This window comes from Anomaloglossus baeobatrachus, chromosome 7 (assembly GCF_048569485.1).
Source record: "Anomaloglossus baeobatrachus isolate aAnoBae1 chromosome 7, aAnoBae1.hap1, whole genome shotgun sequence".
Taxonomy (NCBI): Eukaryota; Metazoa; Chordata; class Amphibia; order Anura; family Aromobatidae; genus Anomaloglossus; species Anomaloglossus baeobatrachus.
In genome coordinates, this window is record NC_134359.1 from 288788394 (window position 1) to 288810175 (window position 21782).

The 21782-nt window shown below is 46.3% G+C and overlaps 1 protein-coding gene across 1 annotated transcript in view; it reads right to left on the reverse strand.

The window, feature by feature from the left end:
• SLC5A10 (solute carrier family 5 member 10) overlaps positions 1-11337 on the reverse strand; it is a 114388-nt gene extending 103051 nt beyond the window's left edge. Inside the window, exons 1-4 of the mRNA XM_075318347.1 lie at positions 11222-11337; positions 5266-5337; positions 3635-3739; positions 2367-2426 (exon numbers count right to left, since the gene is read on the reverse strand). Coding sequence (XP_075174462.1) covers positions 2367-2426; positions 3635-3739; positions 5266-5337; positions 11222-11329 — 345 coding nt within the window. The 5' untranslated portion in view covers positions 11330-11337. The remainder of the gene's footprint in view (positions 1-2366; positions 2427-3634; positions 3740-5265; positions 5338-11221) is intronic.
• Positions 11338-21782: the final 10445 nt, after the last annotated feature.

Sequence of the window (21782 nt, forward strand, 5' to 3'; positions counted from 1 at the left end):
GAGCTCATCCAGTCACTCAGTAGAATGAGCCAACTGAGAATCGGTCAGTGAGCTCATCCAGTCACTCAGTAGAATGAGATAACTGAGAATCGGTCAGTGAGCTCATCCGTCTGTCACTCAGTAGAATGAGATAACTGAGAATCGGTCAGTGAGCTCATCTGGTCACTCAGTAGAATGAGTTAACTGAGAATCGATCAGTGAGCTCATCCTCACAGTCACTCTAAAATCTATTTTTTTTTTAAAAAAAAAATTTAGCTCCTCCCAGCTGATTTCTGACCACATTAAAGTTGCGCAAACAAACAAAAAAAAAAAAAAGAAATTCTATTACAGGCCAAAAAATAGTGGTTCTACTCACAAGTAATTACAACCTAAAGTGAACACGAGTATATGAGCCAGTAAGATACATAATAGATTAAAAGAAAATCTTTATTTAGACATTTAAAAAAAAAATAAATAAAAAAATACATGTGAGCTAAAAAGGAGATCAATAACAGAAAGCATCACACGAAACGCGCGTGGGGGCAGTCCTTCACCTTCAGGTTGTCTACCGCAATTATTTTGCTTTCTTGGTTCATGCTTGCACTTTCATATTCATCCTTCAGATTTCTCTGATGTTCCCTGCTATATTTCAGCTATTTTCTGTATATTTTACATCTTTTCCTATATGTCCCTCTCTGGGAAGGATTAGACCTGAGGTTTTTACCATTCATTTATGTCTTGATGCTAATCATATTATGATTGTCTCCTTCTGAGACCACTGCCACCATGTGGACACTCTGGGAACACTGAGACTTTATCTTCGTGTTCACTTTAGGTTGTAAACAAAAAAAAAAAAGGTAAAAAACAAATGATGCAAACGTTTTAAACAAAAAAAAAATAATTTTTAGTCCCCTCAAGTTGGACCCCTATTCTTGTTAATACATATAGATGAAAATTCAATTTTTTAGCTTGCAGTACTCACAATCTGTCAGCAGGTGGCACTGCAGCCCCAATAATATAAATACAGGTAAGCAATACCTACAGAACATTACACAGGGGAAGGGGGGCACATATATACATATAAGTGCCGTGTTTATGCAAATTATCTGCGTTGCTAGGTTACAGAGTTACATTTATCCACACTGGATGAATTATGCAAAGTAGGGATTGACGTTAATGTTGCAGGTAGTTGTAATACTAGAAGTGTCCACCAGGTGCCGATATAAATTAAAATCATATTTCAAAATTCAATTCAAACTGAATTATTCTGCAATGTTAGAGCTCTGCTTGCAGTCAGTGAACTATGTATTATTTTTAAATATATATCCTGACACTGAACACCCGCTGTGAGAATTTGACTATATATATATATATATATATATATATATATATATATATATATATACATACATGCATGCATATATCTACACATACATACATATATATATAATATATACATAATATATATATAATATTATATATATATATATTAATTATATATATATATATATATATATATATATATATATATATATATATATATATATATATACACATATATATATATACACACATACATACATACATTTCCCCCCCCAATATGAAGGCCTATATATAGTATATAAATAAATATATATCTATATAGATATATAAATAAATATATTATATATATATATATATATATATATATATATAAAAATAAAAAATATATGTATAAAATAAAAATAAATAAAAATATACCGTATATAAAATAAAAAGAAATAAAAAATATATATAAAATAAAAATTATATATATTATATATATTTTATTTATTTTTTATATATATAAAATAATATAATTTTTTCCCCTAATATGAAGGCTTATATATAGTATATGTAAATAAATATATATCTATATAGATATATATAAATAAATATATTATATATATATATATATAAATATATATATTATATTTATATAAAATTAAAAAAATATATTATATATATATATATATATTAAAAATAAATAAAGTATATATATAAAAATATATTTATAAAATAAAAATATATATAAAATAAAAAGAAATAAAAAAATATATATAAAATAAAAATTATATATATATATATATATATATATATATATATTTATTTTTGTTTGTTTTATTTATGTATAAATGGCTATAAATCTGCTACGATCGTTCCTGATCTTCAGCATCCTCCTATGTCAGACTCCATTCATATGCAGAGCTGCTTTCAAACTTCCCAATACCAGCATACTGGAAATCAGCTGAATTCGGAATGCAGCTCTGGATGTGACTGGAGTATAATATATCATGGAACGGAAGCATATGGAAATATTAGGGAAAGAAATACTGACCTCCAGGATTGTTTGCTGGGGACGTACTTACCCCGGAGGAGATGTAAACTGGGACAAAGATCCAAGCTAGGGCTAGTAAGATGTACGTGGCCTGTAAGACAATAAATATATACATAATATATCCTGAATACCGGCAGGAGAAAGACATCACGTGGCTCTAAATGATCAAATGAGTTGTCTACGGTAGGATTAGAATATATCAGTTTTACAAAAAACAGCGCCACCCCTGTTTATAGGTTGTGTCTGGTATTGCAGCTCAGTAGAAATTTCCATCAGAGTTGCAATACCAGATACAACCTGTAAACAGGGGTGGCGCTGTTTGTGGGTAAAGCAGCCATGTTTTTCTAATTCTGAACAATCCCTTTAAGCAATAGCTCCCTACTGGACAGAACTTTACAGTGTGGGCTTCGCAGGAACTAGGCAGGAGGCTCTTAAAGGGGTTTTCCCAACCCAAAAAAATTTTTTTTAAGAAATCTTGCTGGGCCTGTAATGAGTCCCCAAACCTTCTCCTGACCTTTATTTCCATTTTCACCTCCAGGTCAGCCCCCAGCAGCCATCCTTGTGGCTTGTTATTGTTTACATTCTGAACTTCCTGCCTGCCTGTAGACTATATATATTCCTGCCATAGGGGTTTTTATCCAAGTCCCATCCTCAGGAGTTGCCTACTACACTTGTAAGGAGTCAGGACCCTCCTGAGACTCAGTCTCAAGATGGATACATGGCAGAACATACAGGGTCCCCTTTCTCACCCGGAGTGTGCAGTCCTGACACTCTCATTGGCCTTGCGCTCTCTGTGCACATCCCCAGTCACTATAAACTTGCAGCAGATCACAGGCCACGCCCCCTTATGACATCACCACTCTGACCTCACTGGCTGAGCCAATCGAAGCACAGACAGGAAGTCGCTTTGCTCTGTGCTTTGATGGACTGTAGCAGCAGGAAGTGAGCATCTGGAGGTCACATCACCAGTGATATCTCAGGAACTAAGCAAAATTTTAACAGCAAGTAAATTAGAAAGTTTCTTCATTACTGATAGGCCTTCCAATACTCAAATAATATATGTGCTTAAAAAAATTCCTTTAAGCCGTTTATGCCTCTGCTGAAAAATCATGTTTTTTCTGTCACCTCCAGAGCTGCATTCATAATGCAGCTTACCTCCCTCTACTGGTTTACTGCAGAAGTATTTATACCAGGCTTCGTTGTTGCAAAGAGAAAATAAATCCTACATCATTAAAGGCGGCGAATGGCCAAACTTTGCCCAGGACAGAGCAGAAAGCAGAATGACATCTAATCTCTTACATTCCATTCAAATCCAGCCACGGCGATGCCACCTGCCGCCCCAGTGCCTGCCAGCCCGATAAACAGCCCGGAGCCTTCACTGCTGGCGAAGAGCGAGGCGCCAATCTAAGCACAGAACACAAAGAGGAAGGGTATATAGCAAAATCCCCATACAAAGCAATATCTGCAACAGCACCCCCACCTGGCATGTGCCATGTATTACACTAGTGCCTCATTATGTGGCAAAAGGGCGCCTCTGGGGGCTCAGGGTCGACAGTCACAGCTGTGCCCATGTGCCAGGTCTGGTTGGCAGCACGTGCAGGGCTTTCATGTCACCAGCAGGGGGAGCAGATTTGACATTTTGGCATCTCTCGGGCATTAGCGGGTTGCTCTGTGCCAAGGAGCTGAGTAGGTTGAAAAGGCAAAATGCTCCAACTAATCCATCGTACAAATCCGAGCGAGTCCGTGCCCAGAAGCGGGGTGGTTAACCCCTTCCATTTACACATTTGCCATATAAGTGATCGTGAAAGTTCAGGTACACCCGTATTTTTCAGTTCATGATCTGGATTCGACCGCGCACCCCATACAAGTCAATAGGGACTTGAACTTTTCTGCTCTAAAAATGGATGTAAAATGGTCATAATAAGGGCCGGGGGACTACAAATAAATGTGGATAGAGAATAAATAAAAAAAAAATCATGTGGGATCCCCCCTATTTTTTGACAGCCAGCGCAGGTAAAGCAGACAACTGCAGGCTGCAACCCTCATCTGTATGCTGTTCCTTAGCTGGTTATCAAAAATAGGGGCGACTGTACACTTATTATTTCAATAATTAAAAAAAAAAACCCGGCGTGGGTTCCACCTTATTTTTTATAACCAGCCAAGGTAAAGCAGACAGCTGGGGGCTGGTTTTAACAGTGTGGGAAATCCTATGGTTATTTGGACCCTCTCAGCCTAGAAATTGCAGCCCGCAGCCACCCCATCCATTAGATGCTGCAATTTTGGTGCTTTTCCCGGCTCTTCCCGATTAGTCTGGTGCGGTGGGAATCGGGGTAATAGGTTAATGGGGTTGACATCAGCTGGCAATTGGCAGCTGGCATCAAGCCCAGGGGTTAGTAATGGAGAAACGTCTATCAGACACCCCAATACTAATCCGGCAAAAATATAGACACAGAAAAAAAAAAAAAAAGACATTTTTAGGTTTTAGGCTGGGAAGGACCAAATAACTATGGACCTTCCCAGCCTAATAATACCAGCCCCCAGCTGTCTGCTTTACCTTGGCTAATTATCAAAAATTGGGGAATCCCTCAACATTTTTTTTTTTTACTTATTGAAATAATTAAAAAAATGGAGGGAAGTCGCCTCTATTTTTGATAATCAGCCAAGGCAAACAAGATAGCTGAGTGCTGCAGCCCCCAGCTGCTGCTTTATCTTTGCTGGATATCAAAAATACAGGGGATCCCACTTAATTTTTATATTTTAATTTTGTTCACAGCAGCGTCCAGGCATCTTCCCCATGCCAAAAAGCATGTTGATTGGCTGCACTACAGCCTTTCAATAAACTTTATTAGCATATGAACAACTCAGACACAGACTAATGATTTTCTGTTTTATTAGTATTATCTCATGTAGCATCGGCTGTATATACTCACCGGCCACCAGGCCATATTCCGCCCGGCCAGGAAATATCCGCTCAATGTATTCCTACTAACACGACACGACGACTAGAAAAGAAAGCAAGTGATGAGCCGGGTGGACGGAGATTCCTCGCATTGTTTTCTACGGGATGGGATTAAATCGCCGGTTAACGTGTCACAGTCAAGGAAGTTTTGAGATTCCTTATAGCAGAGGGGTAAGAGAGGCAGCGGCAGGGGCAAGAAATGGTAGATGGATGCCAAGGACTCTGATACTAACCACTGGACACCAGGGATGGAAAAACTAAGCCATTGTATACATAGCAGGGACTGGAAAGACTGAGCCACGAGACACCAGGGAGTGGGATACTAAACCACTAGACACCAGGGACTGGGATACTAAACCACTAGACACCAGGGACACTAAACCACTAGACACCAGGGACTGGGATACTAAACCACTAGACACCAGGGACTGGGATACTAAACCACTAGACACCAAGGACTGGGATAGTAAACCTCTAGACAGCAGAGACTGGGATACTAATACCACTAGACACCAGGGACTGGGATACTAAACCACTAGACACCAGGGACTGGAAGACTGAGCCACTAGACACCAGGGACTGGGATACTAAACTACTAGACACCAGGGACTGGAAGACTGAGCCACTAGACACCAGGGACTGGGATACTAAACCACTAGACACCAGGGACTGGGATACTAATACCACTAGACACCAGGGACTGGGATACTAAACCACTAGACACCAGGGACTGGGATACTAATACCACTAGACACCAGGGACTGGGATACTAAACCACTAGACACCAGGGACTGGGATACTAAACCACTAGACACCAGGGACTGGGATACTAATACCACTAGACACCAGGGACTGGGATACTAAACCACTAGACACCAGGGACTGGGATACTAATACCACTAGACACCAGGGACTGGGATACTAAATCTTTAGACACCAGGGACTGGAATACTAAACCAGTAGTCACCAAGGACTGAGATACTAAACCTCTAGACACCAGGGACTGGGATACTAATACTACTAGACACCAGGGACTGGGATACTGAACCACTAGACACCAGGGATTTGGATACTAGACCACAAGGGACTGTGATACTAAACCACTAGACACCAGGGACTGTGATACTAAACCACTAGACACCAGGGACTGGGATACTAATACCACTAGACACCAGGGACTGGGATACTAATACCACTAGACACCAGGGACTGGGATACTAAACCACTAGACACCAGGGACTGGGATACTAAACCACTAGACACCAGGGACTGGGATACTAAACCACTAGACACCAGGGACTGGGATACTAATACCACTAGACACCAGGGACTGGGATACTAAACCACTAGATTCCAGGGACTGGGATACTAATACCACTAGACACCAGGGACTGGGATACTAATACCACTAGACACCAGGGACTGGGATACTAAACCACTAGACACCAGGGACTGGGATACTAATACCACTAGACACCAGGGACTGGGATACTAAACCACTAGACACCAGGGACTGGGATACTAAACCACTAGACACCAGGGACTGGGATACTAATACCACTAGACACCAGGGACTGGGATACTAAACCACTAGACACCAGGGACTGGGATACTAATACCACTAGACACCAGGGACTGGGATACTAAACCACTAGATTCCAGGGACTGGGATACTAAACCCCTAGACACCAGGGACTGGGATACTAAACCACTAGACACCAGGGACTTGGATACTAAACCACTAGACCACAAGGGACTGTGATACTATACCACTAGACACCAGGGACTGGGATACTAAACCACTAGACGCCAGGGACTGGGATACTAAACCACTAGACACCACGGACTGGGATACTAATACCACTAGACACCAGGGACTGGGATACTAATACCACTAGACACCAGGGACTGGGATACTAAACCACTAGAAACCAGGGACTGTGATATTATACCAATAGACACCAGGGACTGGGATACTAAACCACTAGACACCAGGGACTGGGATACTAAACCACTAGACACCAGGGACTGGGATACTAAACCACTAGAAACCAGGGACTCTGATATTATACCACTAGACACCAGGGACTGGGATACTAAACCACTAGACACCAGGGACTGGGATAGTAAACCACTAGACACCAGGGACTGGGATACTAAACCACTAGACGCCAGGGACTGGGATACTAAACCACTAGACGCCACGGACTGGGATACGAATACCACTAGACACCACGGACTGGGATACTAAACCACTAGAAACCAGGGAATGTGATATTATACCACTAGACACCACGGACTGGGATACTAATACCACTAGACACCACGGACTGGGATACTAAACCACTAGAAACCAGGGACTGTGATATTATACCACTAGACACCTGGAACTGGGATACTAAACCACTAGACACCAGGGACTGGGATACTAAACCACTAGAAACCAGGGACTGGGATACTAATACCACTAGACACCACGGACTGGGATACTAAACCACTAGAAACCAGGGACTGGGATACTAAACCACTAGACGCCAAGGACTGGAACACTAAACCATTAAACACCAGAGATTAGAAGACTGAAACACTAACACTAGATAACAGAGACTTTGATACTAAACCACTGGACACCAGGGACTTGAATAAAAAAAACAGAGACCCGATTATATTAGAAGCTAAGGATGCTATTATTTAATAATTAGACACCAGGAACTACATTACTAAACATCAGACACCGGGGAGGGAATATTAGGGCATTAGACACCAGGGACTGAAGAACTAAACAGGCTCCAGGGGACTGAAATACGAAAGCACTTGATGCCAGGGACTTTGATAGTAAACTAGTAACAACAGGGACTGGAAAATTGAAACACCAGAAGCCAGAGATGAGAATACTGAACTACCAGACAATAGAACGTGGACTAATAAAGCACTAAGAACTGGCAAAGTAATCCACTCGATACTGGAGTGTGAAACCACTGGACACCAGGGACATTATATAAGAGAGACTGGAATAATAAAGCACAGGACGCAAATCCTTGGGACAGGTACCACTAGACTCTGGAATAAAGCGCAGGGCAGTATGTAATAATGAAACACGGGACCACCAGGGACTAGTCCCATGAACCGCTGGCTACCAATGATATTACAATGTGGGGAGTCAGAGATAGAAATTTGCTTTGTGGTGGACGGTGTCTGGTGTTCGAGTACTTCAAGGTCAGGTCACAATCCTTTGCTATATCATTGCTCAATTTGGTGTAATAGCCACAATCTATTGTTCTCTCTTATCAGCCAAGTTATGCTTATGTTCTTCAATGGGAAGAGTAGAAGGATATGCAGATCTTCTCATGATCACTACTTTGTGACGCCAGAGCGGAGACATTTACATGCAGAGGACACCGATATCGACCGCTCCTATGAGAAGCCCAAGAGATTCTTCACCCTTGGACATCGCTAGGAGGCTGAAGTGTCTTTCTATCACGTTTAGCCCCTATCCCCATTCCTGTGATCTTGGCTCCGGACTCCCAACAATCAAATTGGTACAAAAATGTTATTAGGAGCTAAATACACACAGCGCCACCTAGTGGTGACAACAGACAGACAGATGGGAGAAGGCACTCAGGATTCAGAGGTCTAATTGGCAAAATCTTGAATTGAAAAAATGGCAACTAAAAAACTGTCTACTGACACTCCACATCCCCGGTCGCTTTCTTCCCAGCCCCGTCCTTGGCCCTTCTCTTCCCAGCCCCGTCCCCGGCCCCTCTCTCCACAGCGCCGTCCTTGGCCCCTCTCTTCCCAGCCATGTCCCTGGCCACACTCTTCCCAGTTTCGCCCCCGGCCCCTCTCTTCCCAGCGCCGTCCCTGGCCCCTCTCTTCCAAGCGCCGTCCCTGGCCCCTCTCTTCCCAGCGCTGTCCCTGGCCCCTCTCTTCCCAGCGCCGTCCCTGGCCCCTCTCTCCCCCAGCGCCGTCCCTGGCCCCTCTCTCCCCCAGCGCCGTCCCTGGCCCCTCTCTTTCCAGCGCTGTCCCTGGCCCCTCTCTTCCCAGCGCCGTCCCTGGCCCCTCTCTTTCCAGCGCTGTCCCTGGCCCCTCTCTTTCCAGCGCTGTCCCTGGCCCCTCTCTTCCCAGCGCCGTCCCTGGCCCCTCTCTTTCCAGCGCTGTCCCTGGCCCCTCTCTTCCCAGCGCCGTCCCTGGCCCCTCTCTTCCCAGCGCCGCCCCTGGCCCCTCTCTGCCCCAGCGCCGTCCCTGGCCCCTCTCTTTCCAGTGCTGTCCCTGGCCCCTCTCTTCCCAGCGCCATCCCCGGCCGCACTCTTCCCAGTTTCGTCCCCGACCCCTCTCTTCCAAGCGCCGTCCCTGACTCCTCTATTCCCAGCTCTGTCCCCGGCCCCTTTCTCCACAGAGCCGTCCCTGGCCCCTCTCTTCCCAGCGCCGTCCCTGGCCCCTCTCTCCCCAGAGCCGTCCCTGGCCCCTCTCTTTCCAGCGCTGTCCCTAGCCCCTCTCTTCCCAGAGCCGCCCCTGGCCCCTCTCTCCCCCAGCGCCGCCCCTGGCCCCTCTCTCCACGTCGTCCCTGGGCCCTCTCTCCACAGCGCCGTCCCTGGCCCCTCTGTTCCCAGCACCGTCCCTGGCCCCTCTCTTCCCAGCGCCGTCCCTGGCCCCTCTGTTCCCAGCGCCGCCCCTGGCCCCTCTGCCCCACAGCGCCGTCCCTGGCCCCTCTCTTCCCAGCGCCGCCCCTGGCCCCTCTGCCCCACAGCGCCGTCCCTGGCCCCTCTCTTCACAGCGCCGCCCCTGGCCCCTCTCCCCCACAGCGCCGTCCCTGGCCCCTCTCTTCACAGCGCCGTCCCTGGCCCCTCTCTTCACAGCGCCGTCCCTGGCCCCTCTCTTCACAGCACCGTCCCTGGCCCCTCTCTCCCCAGAGCCGTCCCTGGCCCTCTCTCCCCAGAGCCGTCCCTGGCCCCTCTCTCCCCAGCCCCGTCCCTGGCCCCTCTCTTCCAAGAGCCGTCCCTAGCCCCTCTCTTCCCAGCGCCGTCCCTGCCCGGCTATCTTCCCAGTGGCATCCCTGGCTGCACTCTTCCTAGAGCTGTTCCTGGCCGCCTCTTCCCAGCGCTGTTGCAGGTGATTGACAGGTCTCTCCCGTGTGTGGACATGATACGAAACCCATACATTTCCTGAAAAGCCGGCTGGTGGTGGCACTGGACTATTTACATCTCTGCCTATGGTATAAAAATATATATAACTGGCTGCCTTCGCGCTGTTTCATGCTGCCCGCCATTCATTTTACGTGGTCTTCGAGGGGTCCTACATTTTCTAAAAACAAATGCCCCTAGAGTGCAATAAACCGTCCATCTGCACTAATCCTATTATGGTATGCAAACAATATAGCAATAAAACAGATGCAAAACATTGCAACTTACTAATACTAAGATAATAAGCAAGGGACCTCTCTGTCACTTGCTAATTACCTGCCAGTCATAGAGCCAAACACAGGCTCATTATAGCAGATTATGCAACTATGGATGACCCACAGATTGGGGGATGGGGGGGGGGGAATCACCGCCTTAACCCTTAAGATGCCCCATTTTATTTTGACCTCATCTTCACTAATATGGTGGAAAAAAGCAACATGAAAAAAAATTACAAAAATAACATAAAAAGAAAAAAAAAAATGCAAAAAAGTGAAACTACTACACAAGCCAAAGTATCAGGGTTTGGTCATTTGGCACCGAATCACTCTGGTCTTTAAAGGGTTAAAAGATCCCAAAAATTTAGCAATGTTCAAGAGACCAATAACACTACAGATGGGAGTCTAACGTTAGAACAACCAAATAAAGAACACTACGGTCGGCTTCTCCATAGCCTAAAATGGCTGATAACAGAAAGCAATAGATTGTATTCAACTGCACAGTGAGGTTTTAGGATCGGTCACTTCTTACCCAGATGCCCACGGCCACGTTGAGCACAAAATAAGCCACGATCACAATGATATCGGAGATGTTGAATTGCGCCATGAGGTTTTGCGTTACGGTGGCGTTTCGCTCCATGGTCTGCGTCCGGCTGTCTCCCGATACTGAGTGGAGAAAGCAGCAAGGTGCGAAGCGGGAGAAGTGCTGACTCCGAGGAACTCGCCAGCAGGTTGGGGGGATTGATCATTAATCCGGCCGGACGGTCCCTGGTGTTGGAGGCTCTCAAGCAGATATAAAAGGGACACAAAGTGCAAGTCACCATTTATTGCCGGAGCCACGACGCAACCTAAACAACGGGCTGCAAATCAGGGGCCGAGGGGGCCCCACAAGGCCCTCTCTGGCCCCACACAGCCCCCTCCGGCCATTTCTTGATCAATGGGATAGAGTAGATGGTAGGTGCAATTATTGACTCCCCTCCTCCCCCCCCCTTCCTCCCAACAATGGAACACCGCAGAGATCTCATGGGTGATCATATACAAAACATCAGGGACCATAGCGTCATCTGGGAGAAACGGTCCCTGTGGGTGCGAAATATTGCACATATAGTTGTATACAAAAAAGTGAGCCCATGAGGTGCAGGACCGGCCTCTGAGGGTGATGGAGGCACATACTTTCGAAACCAGATGTTTCCCTTCGCTCTCTATACAGACACATCTGCAGGTCTTTCCCCTCTGCTCTCTATACAGACACATCTGCAGGTCTTTCCCCTCTGCTCTCTATACAGACACATCTGCAGGTCTTTCCCCTCTGCTCTCTATACAGACACATCTGCAGGTTTTTTCCCCTCCGCTCTCTATAAAGACATCTGCAGGTTTTTCTCTCCGCTCTCTATACAGACACATTTGCAGGTTTTTCCCTCTGCTCTCTATAAAGACATCTGCAGGTTTTTCCCTCCCCTCTCTATAAAGACATCTGTAGGTTTTTCCCTCTGCTCTCCAGACAGACACATCTGCAGGTTTTTTCCTCTGCTCTCTATACAGACACATCTGTAGGTTTTTCCCCTCCACTCTCTATACAGACACATCTGCAGGTTTTTTCCCCTCCGCTCTCTATAAAGACATCTGTAGGTTTTTCCCTCTGCTCTCCAGACAGACACATCTGCAGGTTTTTTCCTCTGCTCTCTATACAGACACATCTGCAGGTTTTTCCCCTCCACTCTCTATACAGACACATTTGCAGGTTTTTCCCTCCACTCTCTATACAGACACATCTGCAGGATTTTCCCTCCGCTCTCTATACAGACACATCTGCAGGATTTTCCCTCCGCTCTCTATACAGACACATCTGCAGGTTTTCCCCTTTGCTCTCTATAAAGACATCTGCAGGTTTTCCCCTACACTCTATACAGACACATCTGCAGGTTCTTCCCTCCGCTCTCTATGAAGACATATCTGCAGGTTTTTCCCTCCACTCTCTATACAGGCACATCTGCAGGTTTTTCCCTCCCTTTTCTATACAGACACATCTGCAGGTTTTTCTCTTTGTCATAAAATCAGAATAAACCTTTCCTGTTTTCGGTCAATAGGAACCAAAATTATATTTGCTTTGCCAAATGTCAGAATAATGAGAGAATGTTTTAAGACATTTTTATTACTTTCTGCAAAGTCAAACGTTTCCATCCACTAAGAGTACTGTGCCTTTAAACCATATATTGGACCGCCCATATGATGATGTCATGTCTTTGGAAGCTTCTGATAGGTTTATTGGCAACATCTGAGTTAATTAGAGACACACCTGTGGATGTATTGTAATGCACAGATGAAACTCACGGCTTCTTTGTGCAGCATCATGGGAAAGTCAAAAGAAATAAGCCAAGATCTCAGGGAGAGAATTGTGGACTTGCACAAGTCTGGTTCATCCTTGGATGCAATTTCCAGATTCCTGAAGATGCCTCATTCATCTGTACAAACAATTATACACAAGTACAAACAAGATGGGAATGTCCGGCCATCACACCGCTCAGGAAGGAGACGGGTTCTGTGTACCAGAGATGAACGTGCTTTGGTCAGACATGTGCAGATCAACCCAAGAACAAAAGCAAAAGACCTTGTGAAGATGCTGGCGGAAGCTGGTAACATTGTGTCATTATCCACAGTGAAATGAGAACTGTATCAACATGGGCTGAAAACCTCTCTGCCAGGAGGAAGCCATTACCCCAAAAGAAACATAGAAAAGACAGATTAATGTTTGCAAATGCAACAGGAACAAAGACAACCTTAATTTCTGGAGACGTCCTGTGATCTGACGAAACTAACATTGAACGGGTTGGCCATAATAACCATCGTTATGTTTGGAGGAAAAAGGGAGAAGCTTTGAAGCCTAAGATCACCATCCCCACTGTGACACACAGGGGCAGCAGCATCATGGTGTGGGGGTGTTTTGCTGCGGCTGACCGAGGCACTTTCAGGAATCTGGAAATTGCATCCAAGGATGAACCAGACTTGTGCAAGCCCACAATTCTCCTCCTGAGATCTTGGCTGATTTCTTTTGACTTTCCCATGCTACACAAAGAAGCCGTGTGTCAGGTGTGCATTACAATACATCCACAGGTGTGTCTCTAATTAATTCAGATGTTGCCAATAAACCTATCAGAAGCTTCCAAAGACATGACATCATATGGGCTGTCCTATATTGTTTAAAGTCACAGTGCTCTTAGTGTATGGAAACTTCTGACTTTGCGGAAAGTAATAAAAATGCCTTAAAACTTTCTCTCTCATTTGGCAAATATACCGTAAATAATTTTGGTTCCTAATTGACCTAAACCGGTAAAGGTTTATTCTGATTTCATGTCAGATAGTGAGAAAAACCTGCAGATGTGTCTGTATAGAGAGTGGAGGTAAAAACCTGCAGATGCGTCTATATAGAGAGCGGAGGAAAAACCTGCAGATGTGTCTGTATAGAGAGCGGAGGAAAAACCTGCAGATGTGTCTGTATAGAGAGAGAGGGAATAACCTGCAGATGCGTCTGTATAGAGAGCGGAGGGGAAAACCTGCAGATGCGTCTGTATAGAGAGCGGAGGGAAAAACCTGCAGATGTGTCTATAGAGAGCGGAGGGGAAAACCTGCAGATGTGTCTTTATAGAGAGCGGAGGGAAAAACCTGCAGATGTGTCTATAGAGAGCGGAGGGAAAAACCTGCAGATGTGTCTGTATAGAGAGCGGAGGGGAAAACCTGCAGATGCGTCTGTATAGAGAGCGGGGGGAAAAACCTGCAGATGTGTCTGTATAGAGAGCGGAGGGGAAAACCTGCAGATGCGTCTGTATAGAGAGCGGAGGGAAAAACCTGCAGATGTGTCTTTATAGAAAGCGGAGGGAAACTTTTGGTTTCAACTGTACATGAATGGCCCCCTAGGGCAATGGAGACACATATAGGATCGGCCCTAGAGGGTGATGAACAAATGCAAGAATGGATGTAATAACAAGGGTTTGGATCCAGTCATAGGAAAGCAGAACAACTGAAGCGGAGACATGTCATGTGAAGACGAGGGCCCGCCCCCACTTACCACAGACGTGGGCCCGCCCCCACTTGCCGTAGATGAGGGCCCGCCCCCACTTGCCGCAGACGAGGGCCCGCCCCCACTTGCTGCAGACGAGGGCCCGCCCCCACTTACCACAGACGAGGGCCCGCCCCCACTTGCTGCAGACGAGGGCCTAATTTACAGATGTTCGGCTTTGAGTGCAGCTCCACAGATTTGGCATAGGACGCTGGATCTGTAGAGGAATGTGTGAGACCGAGGTGACAATGGGATTAAACTATAACCAAAACCACTACAGCAGCAGCAGCCATAGACCAGGGAAGGGGGAAACAGGTCAGTGGTCACCGGGGATAGAAAGCACCAGGACAGGTACTGTATAGGGATTATAGTGTAGTCAAGCTGTTACTGTACTCTCTGCTGCCCCCTACTGGTGACTTGATGTTCTGTACATCCTGCCCTGCTGTGGGGCATTATGAGAGTATTTATACACAGTGACTGCACCAGCAGAATAGTGAGTGCAGCTCTGGAGTATAATACAGGAGGTAACTCAGGATCAGTAATGTAATGTATGCACAGTGACTGCAGCAGCAGAATAGTGAGTGCAGCTCTGGAGTATAATATAGGATGTAACGCAGGATTAGTAATGTAATGTATGTACACAGTGAATGCACCAGCAGAATAGTGAGTGCAGCTCTGGAGTATAATATAGGATGTAACGCAGGATTAGTAATGTAATGTATGTACACAGTGAATGCACCAGCAGAATAGTGAGTGCCGCTCTGGAGTATAATATAGGATGTAACGCAGGATTAGTAATGTATGTACACAGTGACTGCACCAGCAGAATAGTGAGTGCAGCTCTGGAGTATAATACAGGATGTAACTCAGGATCAGTAATGTATGTACACAGTGACTGCACCAGCAGAATAGTGAGTGCAGCTCTGGAGTATAATACAGGATGTAACTCAGGATCAGTAATGTAATGTATGTACACATTAACTGCTCCAGCAGCATAGTGAGTGCCGCTCTGGAGTATAATACAGGATGTAACTCAGGATCAGTAATGTAATGTATGTACACAGTGACTGCACCAGCAGAATAGTGAGTGCAGCTCTGGAGTATAATACAGGAGGTAACTCAGGATTAGTAATGTAATGTATGTACACAGTGACTGCACCAGCAGAATAGTGAGTGCAGCTCTGGAGTATAATACAGGAGGTAACTCAGGATCAGTAATGTAATGTATGTACACAGTGACTGCTCCAGCAGAATAGTGAGTGCCGCTCTGGAGTATAATATAGGATGTAACGCAGGATTAGTAATGTAATGTATGTACACAGTGACTGCTCCAGCAGAATAGTGAGTGCCGCTCTGGAGTATAATATAGGATGTAACGCAGGATTAGTAATGTAATGTATGTACACAGTGAATGCACCAGCAGAATAGTGAGTGCAGCTCTGGAGCATAATACAGGATATACAGTTAGGTCCAGAAATCTTTGGACAGTGACACAATTTTGGCGAGTTGGGCTCCGCATGCCACCACATTGGATTTGAAATGAAACCTCTACAACAGAATTCAAGTGCAGATTGTAACGTTTAATTTGAAGGTTTGAACAAAAATATCTGATAGAAATTGTAGGAATTGTCACATTTCTTTACAAACACTCCACATTTTAGGAGGTCAAAAGTAATTGGACAAATAAACCAAACCCAAACAAAATATTTTTATTTTCAATATTTTGTTGCGAATCCTTTGGAGGCAATCACTGCCTTAAGTCTGGAACCCATGGACATCACCAAACGCTGGGTTTCCTCCTTCTTAATGCTTTGCCAGGCCTTTACAGCCGCAGCCTTCAGGTCTTGCTTGTTTGTGGGTCTTTCCGTCTTAAGTCTGGATTTGAGCAAGTGAAATGCATGCTCAATTGGGTTAAGATCTGGTGATTGACTTGGCCATTGCAGAATGTTCCACTTTTTTGCACTCATGAACTCCTGGGTAGCTTTGGCTGTATGCTTGGGGTCATTGTCCATCTGTACTATGAAGCGCCGTCCGATCAACTTTGCGGCATTTGGCTGAATCTGGGCTGAAAGTATATCCCGGTACACTGCAGAATTCATCCGGCTACTCTTGTCTGCTGTTATGTCATCAATAAACACAAGTGACCCAGTGCCATTGAAAACCATGCATGCCCATGCCATCACGTTGCCTCCACCATGCTTTACAGAGGATGTGGTGTGCCTTGGATCATGTGCCGTTCCCTTTCTTCTCCAAACTTTTCTCTTCCCATCATTCTGGTACAGGTTGATCTTTGTCTCATCTGTCCATAGAATACTTTTCCAGAACTGAGCTGGCTTCATGAGGTGTTTTTCAGCAAATGTAACTCTGGCCTGTCTATTTTTGGAATTGATGAATGGTTTGCATCTCGATGTGAACCCTTTGTATTTACTTTCATGGAGTCTTCTCTTTACTGTTGACTTAGAGACAGATACACCTACTTCACTGAGAGTGTTCTGGACTTCAGTTGATGTTGGGAACGGGTTCTTCTTCACCAAAGAAAGTATGCGGCGATCATCCACCACTGTTGTCATCCGTGGACGCCCAGGCCTTTTTGAGTTCCCAAGCTCACCAATCAATTCCTTTTTTCTCAGAATGTACCCGACTGTGGATTTTGCTACTCCAAGCATGTCTGCTATCTCTCTGATGGATTTTTTCTTTTTTTTCAGCCTCAGGATGTTCTGCTTCACCTCAATTGAGAGTTCCTTAGACCGCATGTTGTCTGGTCACAGCAACAGCTTCCAAATGCAAAACCACACACCTGTAATCAACCCCAGACCTTTTAACTACTTCATTGATTACAGGTTAACGAGGGAGACGCCTTCAGAGTTAATTGCAGCCCTTAGAGTCCCTTGTCCAATTACTTTTGGTCCGTTGAAAAAGAGGAGGCTATGCATTACAGAGCTATGATTCCTAAACCCTTTCTCCGATTTGGATGTGAAAACTCTCATATTGCAGCTGGGAGTGTGCACTTTCAGCCCATATTATATATAGAATTGTATTTCTGAACATGTTTTTGTAAACAGCTAAAATAACAAAACTTGTGTCACTGTCCAAATATTTCTGGACCTAACTGTAACTCAGGATCAGTAATGTAATGTATGTACACAGTGACTGCACCAGCAGAATAGTGAGCGCAGCTCTGGAGTATAATACAGGAGGTAACTCAGGATCAGTAATGTAATGTATGTACACAGTGACTGCACCAGCAGAATAGTGAGTGCAGCTCTGGAGTATAATACAGGAGGTAACTCAGGATCAGTAATGTAATGTATGTACACAGTGACTGCACCAGCAGAATAGTGAGTGCAGCTCTGGAGTATAATACAGGAGGTAACTCAGGATCAGTAATGTAATGTATGTACACAGTGACTGCACCAGCAGAATAGTGAGTGCAGCTCTGGAGTATAATACAGGACCAGTACAGGATAAGTAATGTATGTGCAATATGACTTAACGTATACAGTAAATTCTGGGGGATATTTACCACGGTTTAGTACACCCCAGTCTTAGACTACACTGGACTAAAATACACTTATTAAGAACCCCACCCGTCTAGTCCAGTTCTAGGATTACCCTACGCTGTATATCTCGGCAGGGTCTGTGAGGACAGTCCTTCTCGACGTCCATTTTTCTCTACAATTTTGGGTCAAACATTGATAATTGTAACTATTCAAGACGCTATAATCTTACGAGACATCTCCCTCATCCTTACGCTCGGCGCTGATGACTCTGTAATTAGACAATGCTCCTTTACACCCCATGTTGGATTTGGGCCAGTGCAGATCTGTGTGGGACGTCTTGGAGGGAACGGCAGAATTCGCTGACAGCTCTACAAGCAGAGATCAGCCGGCGTCTTGCGTTGCGGAGTTTGTGACTCACTTTTAATGGAGCGCAGTAAAATTAAGGACCAGGAGACACGCAACAGATGAATGCTACAAATTGGTGTAATGGAGCAGAGGTCAGAAAACACCGACGAGGCAAAACCCCGAGCACTCAGCACAAGGCGAGGACATCTGTGCAAAACACCGGGCAGTGTGCGCTAATGGGGGGCAGAGCCGGGTACAGCACCAGGACACTGTGTAACACGGACCACCCAGTCATATGGAGACAGGTGGCATCTAGCAGAGGTCTGGGCATTGTCCGATTGGTCCCTGATCGCCATTAATTTCTGATTAGGTCCAAAATTCTGCCCGGATCAATTTCCTAAAATATTTTTAGTGGTCAGGGCTGCGTTTATGAAACAATGATAAAAATCTGACCGGCCGCAGAACAGGCTCCCTCCAGCGGCGGCCCCACAAAGAGAGCGAGAGCTCCCTCCAGCGGCGGCCCCACAGAGAGAGAGAGCTCCCTCCCGCGGCGGCCCCACAGAGAGAGCGCTCCCTCCAGCGGCGGCCCCACAGAGAGAGAGAGCTCCAACCGGCGGCGGCCCTACAGAGAGAGAGAGCTCCCTCCAGCGGCGGCCCCACAGAGAGAGAGAGCTCCCTCCGGCGGCGGCCCCACAGAGAGAGAGAGCTCCCTCCAGCGGCGGCCCCACAGAGAGAGAGAGCTCCCTCCGGCGGCGGCCCCACAGAGAGAGAGAGCTCCCTCCAGCGGCGGCCCCACAGAGAGAGAGAGCTCCCTCCGGCGGCGGCCCCATAGAGAGAGAGAGCTCCCTCCAGCGGCGGCCCTACAGAGAGAGAGAGAGCTCCCTCCGGCGGCGGCCCCACAGAGAGAGAGAGCTCCCTCCGGCGGCGGCCCCACAGAGAGAGAGAGCTCCCTCCAGCGGCGGCCCCACAGAGAGAGAGAGCTCCCTCCGGCGGCGGCCCCATAGAGAGAGAGAGCTCCCTCCAGCGGCGGCCCCACAGAGAGAGAGAGCTCCCTCCGGCGGCGGCCCCACAGAGAGAGAGAGCTCCCTCCAGCGGCGGCCCCACAGAGAGAGAGAGCTCCCTCCGGCGGCGGCCCCATAGAGAGAGAGAGCTCCCTCCGGCGGCGGCCCCACAGAGAGAGAGAGCTCCCTCCGGCGGCGGCCCCACAGAGAGAGAGAGCTCCCTCCGGCGGCGGCCCCACAGAGAGAGACCTCCCTCCAGCGGCGGCCCCACAGAGAGAGACCTCCCTCCAGCGGCGGCCCCACAGAGAGAGACCTCTCTCCAGCGGCGGCCCCACAGAGAGAGACCTCCCTCCAGCGGCGGCCCCACAGAGAGGGACCTCCCTCCAGCGGCGGCCCCACAGAGAGCGATTCCTCCAGCGGCGGCCCCACAGAGCGCTCCCTCCAGCGGCAGCTACAATGAACACAGAGCTCAATAATAAAAATGTATGCAGTGAGCTCCCTCTAGTGGTGGCTGCAGGAATCACAGAGCTCAATAATAAATCTGTATGCACGGAGCTCCCTCTAGTGGTGGATACAGGAAGAACAAATTTTTATCATTAAATTTTAAGTCTATGCAGAGGATTCTAGTTAACAAATGAATCAATATTAGACCTAAAACAGTGATTTTCTATATAGATTAATGTCAGTATTGACAGACGCAGTCATCTTAGTCATCTTTTCTATGCATCTTATGTAAAGGGGTCTGGCTTAGGTAGTGAGCACAGCATGGGTGTCTTTGTATGAGAATACCATTGAAGACCAGTGATAATTGTGGACCCTGCTGGGAGATTTTGCATTGGGGGCCACAAGTGACATCGCTGCATGCAGGACACCCGGGGTAGAGCAGCCGAGAATCAGGAGGCAGGATGAAAAAGAGAAATCAAACATAAGACATAAAAGAAAACATAATAATTGGACAAATCTTCGCGGGACGAAGAAAATAAGAGAAAAATCCATTCCACGATTCACACATTTTATTACATGTTCCCTCTTTTGCAGAAAATAAATACAAGTGCACCTTTTCAGTGGTGCTTGAAAGTTTATCTGTTAGTCCTAGGGGTTCACATACTTTTTCCAATCACGGACACGTGGAAAAACGGAACGGTGGAAGAAGACACGGAGCGCACACCCACGTATCAGACACTGATCCACGGCGGATAAGCAAAAAATGTACAAAACGGAACGCCAGGTTCTTTGTTGATCCCATCGGCCATGACACGGTGAATAACTCAGGGGGGTCCTCAACATGCCGGGGGCAGCGCTGTATGAGGAGGGGCGACCCAGGGGTCCAGAGCACCCACCCAGCCCCGGATTTGCACCATTAATAAGTTTAATTTGGTTCTTTGTTTGGGGAAATCTGATGTCGTTTTAGGTCAAATTTTTGCACAAACTTTCAAGCACCACCGAAAAACAATAAAAATAAAACAAAAAAGCGAAAAACCCTGTCGTCCCACCTCCCCTCCACCCTGTTAATACGTTGCAGCAGCTCTACTGATCAGCGCAGGGGGTGGAGGCAAATTTGGGATAGGAAAGGGAAAAAAATAATAAAATTAAAAAAAAAAATAAATAAATAAAAAAAAAAAATTAAAAAATAAAAATAAAATAAAAATAAAATACATAAAGAAGGTAACTCTTGCTTCACGCCCTTGTGATGCTCGGAGGACCTGCAGTACATTGATCCACACATACTAACATTGCTCAGCAACGCGTGACAGGCCCCCCTCCCGGTCTATGGCGTCCAATTCCTCGCCCCTCACTGCCTGCAGCAGAACATAAATGGTCGAAAGCAGCAGTACTAGGTAAGTGAAACTGAAGCGCGAAGCTAAGCTGGTGGCGGCGGCGCTCCTGGCGCTCCTTACCATCACGGAGGCCGCCGTTACCCGACACTCATGAGGCTCTAGGATGGCGTCCAGTTCCTCGCCCCTCACTGCCTGCAGCAGAACATAAATGGTCGAAAGCAGCAGTACTTGGGAAAACTGAAGCTCATGGTGGCGGTGCTCCTGGCGCTTCTTACCATCGCCCTGCACGGCGTTGGCCGCCGTTATCTGATACTTATGAGGCTGAATATTTATCCTCCCCCCCCCCCCCATACAGACCAGATGCCCCCCACCCCATTAAAACTGAGCGTGTATGATTGAATGATAAGATGGAAAC